Source organism: Cyanistes caeruleus, chromosome 3 (assembly GCF_971803275.1).
Source record: "Cyanistes caeruleus chromosome 3, bCyaCae1.hap1.1, whole genome shotgun sequence".
NCBI lineage: Eukaryota > Metazoa > Chordata > Aves > Passeriformes > Paridae > Cyanistes > Cyanistes caeruleus.
In genome coordinates, this window is record NC_141703.1 from 59,253,030 (window position 1) to 59,267,459 (window position 14,430).

General features: G+C 35.0%; 1 protein-coding gene across 2 annotated transcripts in view; it reads right to left on the reverse strand.

Moving 5' to 3' along the window:
* VWA8 (von Willebrand factor A domain containing 8) overlaps positions 1 to 14,430 on the reverse strand; it is a 180,513-nt gene that overhangs the window by 122,645 nt on the left and 43,438 nt on the right. For both annotated transcript variants that reach the window (XM_086881203.1, XM_086881201.1), the window contains exons 10-14: positions 10,356 to 10,487; positions 8,897 to 9,031; positions 8,740 to 8,817; positions 3,959 to 4,119; positions 2,678 to 2,791 (exon numbers count right to left, since the gene is read on the reverse strand). In XM_086881203.1, the coding sequence (XP_086737329.1) occupies positions 2,678 to 2,791; positions 3,959 to 4,119; positions 8,740 to 8,817; positions 8,897 to 9,031; positions 10,356 to 10,487 (620 nt within the window). The remainder of the gene's footprint in view (positions 1 to 2,677; positions 2,792 to 3,958; positions 4,120 to 8,739; positions 8,818 to 8,896; positions 9,032 to 10,355; positions 10,488 to 14,430) is intronic.

The following is a 14,430-nucleotide window of genomic DNA, read 5'->3' on the forward strand; positions in this document are numbered from 1 at the left end:
CTGCCTTTTATTTTCAGAAATCTAGCTAAGACCACTAGTCACAGTCACTGGCATGCAGGAAGAGAGACGTCTCTCACCAATATGGAAAGCATCTCCCAGCTGCAATTTAGGTAAGAATTTACCCAACCAATCTGCTGATAAATTTGTATTACAACATAGTCTATGTAGCTTCTCCAAAGACAATATAATGCAGGCAAAGACTGTGATTAAAATCTGTGATTAAATCAGCTGTCAGTACCTCAGATATGATTTGATGGATTAATTCTGCTGGATTCTTCAACACTGGAAGGTACCGAAGTTTGCAGTGACTGGTAACTACTGCTGAAAAGGATGAGTAGCAAGGATGAATACAGTCCCAGAATCAACCAGCAATTACTGACATTGCATCCTGGAGTCAGTTAAAAGGCAGTGATGTTTGCAGAATATGGAAGGCACCAAAACCAGGATGAGGTCCTGGAACACCTTCAGCTCCTCAAGGGCTGATGAGAACAGTACCCTCTCTATAGAGGAGTCAGTCGTGATGCCGAAGTGGCCCAAAGCCAAAACCAAAGAAGAAGTTACATGTTTGCTTTACTTTAACCTAGCTTTTTTAAATAAGTCATTACAGAAAAAAAGGGAAGATTGAACACTTCACCTAGGAGGTAAGGATTCTCAGCAAAATGGACTTCAAATAATTCAGGAGCAAAAATTTTCATCTGCATCCACGATGGTGATAAATGGTCACACTGAGCTTCCAGGTATAAGAATGCCTACACAGTGGGGTATCTGTTTGTTTCTAAGAACAAGTACTAATCTGAAATACATTCTTGTCTAGTACAACAGACACCCTTTGCTTATGGATTAGAAAGTGAAAGTTCACTGTCAGTCAAACAGAAAATTAAGAGCTTAGCAAATCAGAAACATTAAATTACAAATTATTCAGGTGGCTAGATAAAAGCAGCACATCAAGATCTAAAGGAGAGACGGACTTTCAAGGAAAACAAAAAAGTCCCAACTTTTGGAGCCTCTGAAGTAGCCAAAAGCAGTGCACAATTACCACTGAACAGATGAACCAAAAGGTTATTCAATGAGGCTGAAAAGGAAAGTAGATACAGAGGCAACACAAAAGAGAAGGGTCTGCAGAACAATCATTAAAGAAGACAGCTTGGACAGTGCTTATGGGTCTAACAGATAATGAAGATTAAAGGGAGCCCACTGCCAAAACAGCCATCGTTAGAACAAAAAAGGACATGCAGGATCCAGATGTAAATCTCTATTCTTGTGAGATTTGATCCACTAGGAGTGGCAGCTCTGAAGATGAATGTGTGATGAACTGTCCAGGTTTTTGGAGTATATTTTCAATGAACTAAAGGGTACTAGGCAAAACAGTACAGCCACTACAATTCTGTCTGAAAGCACCGTGGACAAGACCATGAACACAGAGCAAAGAGGAGACTGGCACAACAGATATATTTCATAGTACAAAGTCTGATGCAAAGTTGGGATACCATCCCAGATGGGCCCTTGGAGCTTTTTTCTGCTCTTTTCTAAGTCTGTGCTTAAAATCTTGGTAAACGGAACACTTCCCTAATGTATAGTTTTTCACTCAAATAAAACAAATGCAGAAAATGACCATCTAGCTAGGTGTATGGCCTCTGAAGACTGGATTTGCGACAAGTAGGCTTAGAATGAAGTTTAAGTATTTTGTTGGTTTTGTAGGGCAGTTCTTGCCTTTTTTTTTTTTTTAAACCCACTGTATTTTGATTGAAAAGGGAACCAGAAATATGGAAACAACTAGTAAGTAAAAGAAAAGCAGCTTTTCTAAAGCGTGGACTGTGGAAGTCAAAGAAAAAATCAGATTCAGCAAGATAAATGAGAGAAAATATGTGGCACATCATGAATGCCCACCTGCTATAAACCCACCAGGCCTCTTCAAAGTTTAGACACACACACACCCTGCACATAAATACGAGCATGGACATCAGACATAAAATTTCAACTGCCTTTTCAGTGGTTAGATCCATTTCAGAATCACAATATGTTTAGCTCCTTATATATTACTGAATATTAGATAACATTTGTTCTGACATACAACCACCAATATCCCTCCCTTTAACTAAAATCTGTCAGCAGTGTTTGTTCATGTATCAGGTATGGCCCCAGACGACTAGAAAACATTTCTAGCTGTGGAATGTATCTAGCAGACAAGTGGAAGTAAAGGAACAAAGAGAATAAGCATAATGGGTCCCAACCCATCCTTAGGATTTCCTGCCCCATATTAGCTGTAAATTAAATACCAGCTTTCTAGCTCATGAGGCAAAAGAAAATAACTAGTAGTATTTAACTTGATTTTAGCTTTCTTTTCCAAGACTTTTAATAAAATGCTCCAAAAATAAGTGTTATATAGCTTTATATCTATTTTTGTACCAACTTAGAATTTCTCTTTAATTTCTAACTCATTCTCTTAAAGGATATTGCATGTTTTCCTTTTAGTTCAAGCACTCTAAACAGGATATGATTTTTGCCATACCACATAAAGAAATCGAGCTCAGGAGGAACCTGATGTTTGAAAGATGCTTCTCTTAACAATTAGAAGGAATCAGTTAAATAGAAAAGCATTTTGCAGTTTTTTTATTAGGAAGAAAAATTGTAAAATTGAAATGTTGTTTGCATACTATAGTCTTAGATGATACTTTACCTTTCCTGCAGTTTCTCATCAGAGAGCTGCAATTCTTCTTTTAAGTTTTGGTATCTATCTTCCCTTAACAATCTGGTGCCATCATAGAGAGTCAGTTCTCTGTCTTGTATTAATCTGAAAATAAAGAATAAGCTCTATCTTGCCTTTGATTAATTTTTGTAATACATATAACAACTAAGGGTGCTTTTAGAAGCAATCTCAGTTAATGTATGCCTCAGTAAAAATAGAAAATGCTACCAACTCAAGATGCATCCAGGCATGGAGGTAAAATAACATACGTTTTAGCACGTAGTCAATTTAAGTTTAAATGCATATGGTAAGAACATGAAAAACAAAATAATGTGTCTTACCAGTGGAGTGTGCATAAATAGCATGAAACTGGTTTTTTGTTATGCTTGTACCAATTAATATACTTTTATTTCTTGAAATGCTATCTTTCAGCTGGCTTTAATGATTAACATACATACAGACACAGCTTTTATTTTGTGATATGCCAAGTTGATTAGCTATAATGTATGCGAATGTGAGAACTAAAAATCAGAAAGTATCAGAAAGGAAGACTAAAGAGATAGAAAGGCAAAAGAACAGGCAAGTATAAATCTCTGTTCTGTCCCTCTGCAGATATATATAATAAAATAAGAAAATTATTTTGCTACAGCCTGCTTTTAAAGCTCACTATGTCCTTTGATTTGCAAAAGGCAGTATATGATGCATACTTATGAAATGGCATAAGTATTTGACCTGACAATATAAATAATTATTAACATATTATTTGCTATTACTGCTTTGCAAAGTTTAATTTATTTTTTATTGAATTATGAAATAATGTTTAGAAAGAGATCTTTGCAATCAATATAAAGTATGTTGCGTGTAACATATACTATAACATGCTTGTTTAGAAGCAGAATGCACTCAAAGTGTTTCAAATGTTTTCTGACATCTTGTGTTTTAAAACTGTGGCATAAATACTACTAATTTTTAGATTTCATAATCGTAGAATAAAATCTAGCTCATTCCAAAATTCAGACTGACACTCTTCATTTACAACAGACTGAAATTTCCTGTATTATTTTAGGTTTACAAAAAATTAAATAATTTCTTCTGCTCCTAAGTAAAAAAATGAGCACTATATATTCTATGAAACTTCAATGCTCAGCTTGATCTTCACGGTATCCATGAAGTTCCAAAGCCATATTCACCAGCAGGAACTTAAGGTCTCAGTATGCATGCACTCAATACACACATCACATGCACTCAACTTATCCAAGCTCACATCCTGACCTTTGGAGCACAGCTAGAGTGCCTGGGTTAATTCGATGAATGCCATCAAGAAGAACAAGCTTTCCTTCCAGAGCTGCAGTGACAAGTGGCGATGGTCTCCAAGCAGTGTCTCCATTCGGAAGAGTGTACCTTTGCTGTAGCAAATCTCTAGCTGTCATATCCTGGAAGAATCAGTCCATCAGAATATATTTAAGATCTGTTCTCTTAATTTCTGAGTACATGCTTTCTCATTTAAAAAAAATGCATTCTGCTCTTCCCAAGAATATAGACAGATTTGCAGGAAATCTTCAATTACTTTTCCAAAGAGTATTAGAAATACACACACAAAACTACTCACAAAATGCTAAACTGTCTTTGGAAGTTCTAGGCTTACCAATATCACCTCTTCAAAACAAGAGCTAAAGCTTTTCTCTCCCCTGCCCCTTCAACACAACACAAGTATATGGCAACTTGTACACAGCCCTGTGTACAGAAGGGGGCAGCAATTTACACCTGGAGCAAAAAGAATAATTTATTTCATATGGAAGCCACCCGAAAAAGCAAAGATTTTATCATTAATTTTGAACACAATCCAGCATGACATTCCACCTCTCAGCAGGAAAATGCAGTGGAAGCATCACAGAATAATGAACAGGATAAGAAAGTAGCCCGTAACAATCTTTATCAAAAGTACATAGCCTATTACAAAATAATGCTCAAGGAATAAAACCAAAGACAAAATATAGCATATCCTTCAGCACACATATTTTAGATGTTCCATTACAACAGGTAAGCAATAGAGAAATAAAGATATAATGGTAATTTTGTGACCTGGAAGACTAAATTCCTTCCTCAGGCTGTGCTGTGAACACAACCCAAAATCAGATAAAAACATATTTTCTACTGTAATTGTAGCTTTTGCATATGTCTTTTTCACAACTATAAACCTTTTGAACTTTAAAAAATAAAAATAGAATGGATTACGTCATATGGCCTGAATCATTTCCTTTTTCTACATTTCCTTAAAAGCCCTAAAATAACAGGACAAAGCCTGGTTCCTTCAGTGTTTCCACATTTATCTAATTTAAAGTCTCACATTCAAATCTACAAAACCATACTGTATTTTTATTGTTGAATTTCTACTGTTTTACTGCGGTGTTACTCCTTTCTATTTTATTAATGTATTAGACATGAAACATTTTTATAGACGAGAGAGAAAAATGTGGGTTTAGGACTTAAGAACGATGCACTCAGCAGCAAGTAAATGCTGTAATGAATATTTAATTAACACACCTTTGGATAATTCATCTCTAGAGAAATGAACAACATACAGTAGGAATTGACTGGGAGCCTGGTATGCTATACAGCATGTCCATCTCTAATTCCAACAAGGACAACCATGCATTAATTTCCTGCAGATAAACTCAGAAGAGTAGGTTGTGCAAAATATTTTCTGAAATATAACATGAATATAACATTGTTATATAATGGTTGAATGAGATCAAATTAAGGGATGATTAAAAAGGAATACCATTGCTAACACCTGCACAATTTATGTAATGAACTTATTTTATGGCTAAGTGGCTGCCCAGTGTTTTATTGTTTTTATTTATTTACTGTAAACCAATTTTTAATAAATTTTATTCAAATCACTTAATATAGGATATTAAATTAATCTTATAATACTTTAACATTAAAATGGGCTCCCTTTGGAGGGGAGCTAACTGAAATATAAGAATTAATTATTCCTCTTATTTTGGACAAAGCAATGGTAACAATATATTGCCTTGTTAAACAAAAAGCTTATTTTAATTTGTAACAGTCAATATAACTTATCTGTTTTACATTTCGTTGTTTATTTTCTAGAGCAGTTTGAATACAGGGGGAAAAAAAAAAAGTTACCAAGTAGGATAACTTCTGTTGCACTCCCTCTAGCAGCTATACCAACAGAAGTCTCCAACCTAGCCATTTTTCATGGTTTGAAGTACTAATCATGTTCTTGGCAATTATGAGTTGAAGAATCCATGTTTTCCTGCTTTTCATGCCAATTTGGACTCATCATTTGTTAGTATTTTTCAAAGAAAAAACTGGAAGGATCTGGTAAAGAAAAATTATGAGGTCAGGCAAAAAAAAAAAAAGTCCTAGAAACAAAAACATCACAGTACACAAACACTAGTGATGTCCTTACAAAAGTGTCTTTGCTAGGGAAGAAAAGGAGCAAGTTGCTGGAAAACTGTTATAACATCACTTCAACTGTTCCTTTTTTCCCTTCTTTTTTCCCTTCCTTGGGGAAGAAAATATTTTATTTTAAGCAACTTGGATTAAAACTTCCCTAGCTACATTCCACAAAGCACTAGCTGGCTACTGCTTCTCATTTGCTGTTGCTTAACTGCTTTAAGGGACAACTTAAAAACAAACCTTTCCTAATCACAACGGGTTTCCTTTCTCAGCAATTTACCTACATGGAACTGCATATAATGAGAAATCCATATAATGATGTCAGATATCACAAATGAGACAGGAATTGCTCTCTCAGTGAACTGTTAGTATAAGAGATGATCTATGTTCCAAAAGGTTTGCTTTAGGTAAATTTGATTCTCATTTCACAACATAAAAGCTTTTAGAGTCATTTTTCCTGTGAAATCAATATAGGGAGATACACCTTTTCACACTACTCAAGTCCTTAAATCAACTTCAGTTGCAAGCAACAACGAAGCAAATATGCAATGTAAAGACTATATATATATATACAAACATATATAAAAAAAGAGTCCAAGCATTAGTTTCTTCAGTCAGCCTGAGGAGAAATGGTGCTATTGCTTCAGACCAAAGGTAAATGTACCTCTATTCATTTTTCTGCCTGCAAAAATTATCAGAAAGTACATAAGAACCATAGACCAAAGAAAAGTCTCCTTAATTTCAGAAATGGATTCAGGACAGTATGATGTCTCTCTGAAAAAATCAACCAGAAGACACTTTTTTGAATGAAAGTAGAAAAGAATGCTTAATTTACAGCACTATCAAGCTTTTCATAATCTTCACGGCTGAATTAGTGTATGAATTTAACATTTATTCCATCCTTAAATTATCCTATTACTTTGCTATGCAAAGCCCCTGATAGGTATATATTTTAAGAAAAACAAATGCATTCTGAAATTCTTTTTATAGCTCAGCAACATTCAATACTATTTTTATACACTGCTTTTTGTTAAAACTTTTGAGTTTATGTAACACATTGTACATTGGGAAACATTTATATATATAGATACATATGTGGATCTTACCTAGGCTTGGCTACACAGGAATTTACAGTGAACAAGCAGCTATCTGTCATTTATTTGATTTGTTGATACTGTTTTGATATCACCAAAAGCCTTTCTATAAAACCCCTTTGCCCTCTGAGCCTGATCAAACCCTGGTGAAACCAAAGGAAAGGTTCACTTCAGTGGGAAATACCTCAAATCCTTTCCTAGATTTTACTTTTTTTTAATAGGAGCTATAGATCCCTTTCAAAGAAAGATGTTTACTAAATAAATAGTTCCATTGTCAACTCTGCTCATGTGACTCCAAAAATGAAGCTGACTGCTCATATTCGTTAAAGCCATACTAATTAAAAGTAGGAAGTTGAGAAACAGTGGCCATGTTTTCAAGCAAACAATTATTTAATTTTGCTGGTGAATACCAAATATTGCATTGTGTGTAACAACACAAGGATTAGGGTATGCTTGCCCTTAAGCAGGTTTGTCAAGTTGCAGAAGTTATTTTTCTGAGATGATTTAAAACTATGTTTACAGTGATGAGTACAGACAGAAGTATGCAGAGTAGCTGGACACACAGTTCTGGTTCAGAAATCATGCACCTGTTTTAATAGGCCACTACACAAAAGACAGTAGGCAGTGTTGGGAATCCAGGTATATTACTATGAACATGACATAACACTGATGAGGATATGTAGCCCTGGAACCTAACCTCACACCTGGCCACGTTAAAATATTAAGAAAAGGGCAAAACTCATCTGCCTGACTCCAGTTATGCAGACAAAGTCTTCACCCTTATCAGCTGAAGCCACACAGGAGGGGAAGGAAAAGCAGCGGAATCCTGTCTGGGGAGGTTCTCAACAGCGCAGGAAAACACAAAATGGACTGTCTTTTTTCATCATCATCACCATCATCATCAATATTTCTCTTTTCTATTTTCCTCTCTCTTTTTCAACCCATCAACCTCACCCCCCATCTGTCAGTGTTTCTTCCCACATGCCAGTACACTTTCAAATCAGATGCCACTCCCATGTCTTCCTTTGGAGGTCCCCATGCTGGCTGGGAAAAAATTAAAGCAGAAAAGGGATCGAAGAAAGAGACCAGTATGCTGCATTAAATGTGATGCTAATGTTTTCCTGCAGGATTGCCAATCACTTAGAATCGTAAATCCTTTTATATTTGGTTTATGTTGACTCATAAGGTCATAGGAGACCCTTGACTACGTATTTTATTTCAGCACTTTCATTCCTCATGGGTATGGACAAAACCTTACACATATGATCTCTGTGTGAAGAGCTAAAAAATTACTTAATTCTACTTATAAATCTTGGAATTTTTTAGCTTATGCCATGAGGTTAGAGTGTACTACAACCTAAGACAGACAATTCTTTCCAAACAAGTACTGAGTGACTACTGGCTTTGACATCGCTCTTTAGCTTGACAGAGCTTGGGACTTGCAAAAACACCCAACATCTTTAATGCTGTGAGAAAGTCTCTGTTTGAGATCATATTTAAAGCATGATTATCAGAAGATAGTTTCCTTACCTGATATAGCATGATAGGCTCTATGCTGTATCCCAATAAATCAGCAAACTCCTTCGCAATAACTGTTTTGCCACAGCCCTAAAAAGTTAAAAAAATTAATTAGATTGCATTCTAAAGATCACGGGGAAGAACGGAGACTAGAAATTTAAATTCTTACTTTTCCTCCAATTAAACACATATCTTTAACCATATGGGATTGCATCATTTCTGCCAACAGTTGATTATGGCTGGAAGTCCTTATGAAAGTATCTGATCGAGAATGATTTTTTAACATTCCAGTTCCAGCTGGAACCTATAAGAACAAAAAAGTAAATCAAAATGCTAAATAAGCTATACTGTGATAATGCTAAGCTTTGTGCGAACTAGGTTATGCTTGTCCAAAGCTACTGTAATATTTTGATGATAACTGTCATCCATCAAACTTGAAACTGTCAACTGTCACAAAATTAAAGCACCTAATTTCTAATAGACAAATTCCTTCACCCGCTCTTCATGAAAAAAAATTAACAAAATGCGAATCAATACAATTACAGCATTGGGGTATGCAAAGAACTTCAGGCTGTTCATGAAAGAGACAAATAAAACGTCACCAATACTCACTGCTCATCAGAGAAACATGGAAGAGATAGAGCAATTAGTATTGTGAAAATATGAAGGAACTACTTTGACCCAAAGTTTAGGGAGTTTCAATTTTTCACCATGTTAAGGCACTTGCTCTCCATTTCCACTTCCTGCTCTAGTCTGGAAACTGTTTCATCTACAAACTTCTTATGCCCTCCTGTTCAGAAAGCATAAGAGAGACATTCCACAATAGTACTTTCAGAATCTATTTCCTATATGTCAAATGAAAATAAAAATCTTTGCTTCAGAAATGAATTTAATCAAGTTCCTACAGACTCAACTCTTCCTGAAAAATTCCCATTTGCTGTTATTCCCCTCTTCATTTTTTCATGGTACAGACTCTCTAAGGATATTTCTCACCAATATTATAATCTCTTGACTCCCACTAATTCACCTTCTTTACAGACTCTCTAGACTCTCCAAATTCAACATCAACTTCAAATTCTCAGATCAGCATCTGTTTCCTGAGTAAGAACTTATTTCACCACCTAGCAGGTCATAAACTTCACTGGAAGAAACTCAAACTAATCATATTTGATGAGATTACTTTGTTCCATTTTCCCAACATCCTGTGTTGGAACATTAACAAGCACTCATTAGATTTTATTTGAAGTGTAAACAAAGACAGACTATTTTCTTACAAAAAGAAAAAGGGAAAGCAGCATTAAGAGCATCATAAGTACTCTCTGCTATTCCAATCCAATAAAACAAAAAAGAGAAATTGAAAGGCTTTTTTTATATCCAAACTGTAATAAATCACATGGAGGAAACTATGAGTTTATCTATAAATAAAATCATGTGTATCCATACACTAATGTTCCAGTACATAAATGCATCACCAATAAATACCATGTGCTATTCTACCAAAAAAAAAAAATTCAATGCAAATGGCTTTTAGTACCAAGTCTGTCAAATTCTTGAATTCTTGAAGAGATGAAAACAAGTTAGTGATTTTTAAAAACACATTATAGTTGGATAAATATAAAAATTCATACCTGGAATGTCATTTCTTTTTCACCAATTTGGACAGTTACATCAGCCTTGAGCGGTTTGTTTCCATGTACACTTTCTACTCTAGTAATCTTCCTGGGAAACAAGTGTTTTTCTGAATCTTGAAGCTCAAAGCGCTGTAAAATTCAGGGGTGATGAAATTAATTATTAAATACAACTTTCTGTTTGTCAAAACTGTCCCTTCTAAAAATAATGCCGGAAGCATACTCATGATCAATTGCATGTGAATTCCTAAATCCATTTACTTCAACTTTTTACTCCAGATACCTGTGTACTTATCTTACATTTAAAACCAAAGCAGAGAGATTGTATACCAACTACTTATTCAGACTGTAGTGACAGATGTAAAGTGAAAATGTCACATGGTGACTTTGCCAAGTCTTAGCCTGACAGTCTAAAATAACACAAGAAATGAACCATAACCTTTAGCACATGTAATAATAGATCACCTATCTCTGCAGCTCATTATAACCAATTGTAGATTTAAACATCTCATTACCAATAAAAATAACCAGCAAACATTGCATTTACTTAGTTTCATAGCTCCCTCATAGAATGAAAATTGAGGACAACCTGTACAAATTAAGCCTACAGCATATTCTGGTTATATCAAGGCCATAAACCAGGACATATGTTTTCTCAATCCTCTTTTGAGCATTATAATCTTTATTTTTGCTGTACATAGAAAACACAAAACCATTCAAAAACTGTTTGTTAATGAGAGTCATAGTGGGGACTTTATGCACAAAAAAAATTAACTGGAACCACTGAATTCATAGAGCCATTTTATTTAGCAGAATGAAAGCTGAGTAAGAAGCAAGAGAAAAAAGAGTACTGTCCAACTCAGATTTCTTAAGAGTTCTTTAAACAGAAGTCATTAATATAAATTCACTCTTAAAAGGCATATAGTATTGTTACTACTAGGATTCATAGCACTGCCTATTAAAGTTTATAAAGAAAACTGAGATGGATTTGTATAAAAGCTTTTGCTCTTCATCACTTTGTAAATTTCCATTCTGGAGCAAAAGCGCACAAAAATACTATGTTTAAACACATATTTAAGCTAAATGTGCTCTAGTAAAGGGCTACACCTAATAACATTTTTATTATAACACTTGAGTCTATTTCAGATACCATTAAATTCTTAAACAACAAGAGAGGACAGGACTACCACTGAGTACTATCTCCAAGTATGATTCCAAGAAACACTCCAACTATAATTCTGTGAAAGCAACTACCAAATCTTCCCACTCTTATATTCATTAATAAATTCCAATATTCTTACTAAGTTAATGGCATTTTCCATAGAGTCAAGGGTGCATATATTCAAAATTGCCAACTGTTTGTACACTAAATCCAACAAAGAGAAAATAACAGAGTGAGCAGGATTACCTGCACCAAAAGATGCTGGATACTGGGTAACAAGGAATTAGAGACAGTAACAGCAGAACTTGTACACAAAGGTCTTGGGAGTTTAAAATTTCTAAGGTGTTTTTTTGATTGGTTGGGTATTTTTTTGTTTTGGTGGGGCGTTCTTTGTTGTTCTTGAGGGTTCTGTAGCATTTTAGACATTAAGTCAGGACAGTGAAGAGGAATGTCTATGCACAAATTGTTACTGAATTTATACAATTTAAATTCATCCAATTGAAAACTTACCACATGTATCACATAGATATTGCTGAACTGAATACTCTAGTTTAAACAACCTCACACTAGTGAGTAAATACCACACTTACAACTGAACAGGTGCAGCAAACAAAACTGCCTATGGCTTTCAGACCAAGCCAGGTCTCTGACACAGTTCTTCATTTAGAATTACGATAGGCAGAAATGGAATCAGAATGGCACAAAATGGATGTACAACCCACTAAAAACTTCTGCTGAGCCAGAAAAAACTTCCTCTATAAAATGTTCAAGCTGATAGCTCCAAAGGAAAAAATATTTGTGCTTTGAGAGTACAACCACCGAGCACATTCAGTACTGTGGGTGTTTCCCACACTGAAAAAAGACACAAAAAGCATGTGAGAATTAGAAGAGTAAACCCAAAACAGCCAATGAATCTGGAGTAAAATACTAAAAGTTTATGGGACAATGAAGAAATAAGTATAGAAAATGTGGAGTCTCTTTTTTGCCACCATGCCTAAATGAAGCCAATCAGTTTTATAAGAGCTTCTCAGTTGAGCACAGGAAACTCCAGTGCTGTAGGAAACACATCATACATGCTCAAGCTTATTGTTTGACAATGTTTAACTGGAAGCTGTTTTCCTTGAAACCAGAGATATCTCCATATCTCGGTCTTGCAGAGAAAAACCTTAAATATCTTTTTTACTTAATTTTTACAATTATATTTCAAATGTTCATCTGTCAGTCAAAATAATTTGTCATGCTAGTATTTCATGAAGGTACAGAATAATTCTGAAGGCCAAAATTCCAACCAACTCGTATTTTCCTTCATCAGATCTTCTGAGGTAAGGATCATCTTTAAGAATCAGAATATAAATTGATACAGTTGCCAAGGTGCAGAAACTTCAAATAAGGGTAAACAAAGTCAGATCATCAGGCAAGTTTATTGCAGTACTTCTGTTGCAAGCTAGTGAACTAATGAATGCTTCGAACTGTAGCACTTGTGTAAACGCTTTTGTGTGTTAGGCACCTCTAAAGACCACTTATGATGCCGGATTAGTAAGCAATCCTTAAATGTCTTTTTTAATGCTGGTTTGAAATAAGGTGTTACATTTGTATCAAATTAAAAAGCTGTTTGACAGACATCCTTTTTTCTTCAAAACTATTCCAGGTGGGGTATCACCAGAGAGGAACGGAGAGGCAGAATCTCCTCTCTCAACCTGCTGGCCAAGCTGTTTTTGATGCAGCCCAGAGTACAGCTGGCTTTCTGGGCTCAAAACTCACATCGCTGGGTCATATCAAGTTTCTCATCCACAAACACTTCCAAGAAACCACCCTCATTCCCAGGGAAGGTGTAAGTCAGTTTGTCACATTATTTCATTACTGAGAATAAGAATTACAAGTAATGATTAGATCCTGGTGTAGCCTCAGTAAGCAAGGTGTATAAGAAAAGGATTTCTCAAAGTTGAAGATAACATTGGGAAGACAGTGCTTTAAGAATATGATATCTTCAGGAAACATGCACAACATCCAACAGCTGCCAAAACTACCTGTTTGGCATAACTACTGCCTATCTCGTTTTTCAGCTCCAACAGCTGACTGGAAGGGAAAATATCCTGAAATTAGGCTATCACTTATATTACTACATCCCCATATCTACCTCTGAGTCTGACACCTAAACTTTACATTCCATCCTCTGAAATTTGGGGTTTTTTTCTTTAAATGTTATCTGATGTTAAGAAATGATTGAATACACAAATTAATCCATCAATGTCAGCACACTTCCAGTAATTTTTTTTTTCAACTCTTGCTACCACCCAGTTAAGATTAGCCCTTCCTTTTACACAGAAAGAAGTATTCAGTGGCAGTTATTACCTGCACACTCTTAGGAGACCCATAGAAAAGAGGTGTCTTGCTGCTGCTAGACTGCTCTCCCTCACCATTCTTACAGAATGCAAAAAATAATCTCTATTAAAATTTATACGGTTTTGGAGCTGCTATTATTATAACATCATTATAAAGAGACATTCTTCAATACAACCAGTTATTTTCTGTGTTTCTTAAGGTTCACTGCTTAACAAGATTTTTAGTATGCAAATAGAATAAAATTCCAAATAAGATTATATGTAGTTGTTGACATAGTAAGTTTGTGAAGGTAGTGATGAGGAAGATTTTTTAAGCATTTGACTACCTTAACCATACAAGTAACTACTTTCAAATTAATTAACCACTTACTATATAATGAGAACTTTTCTGTAGTCTTTAACTGAGGTCTAAATATTCCGAAGATCCTAGAGGTTTCACCTTTCACTATAATGAAATTAACTAATTTATGTGTGTTTTTTTAAATATGTTATGAAAGTTTTAAGCATCAGCAACAATGTAGCCATTTAATTTACCTAAGATTTCTGTTTTTACACAGAACAATGAAGTACC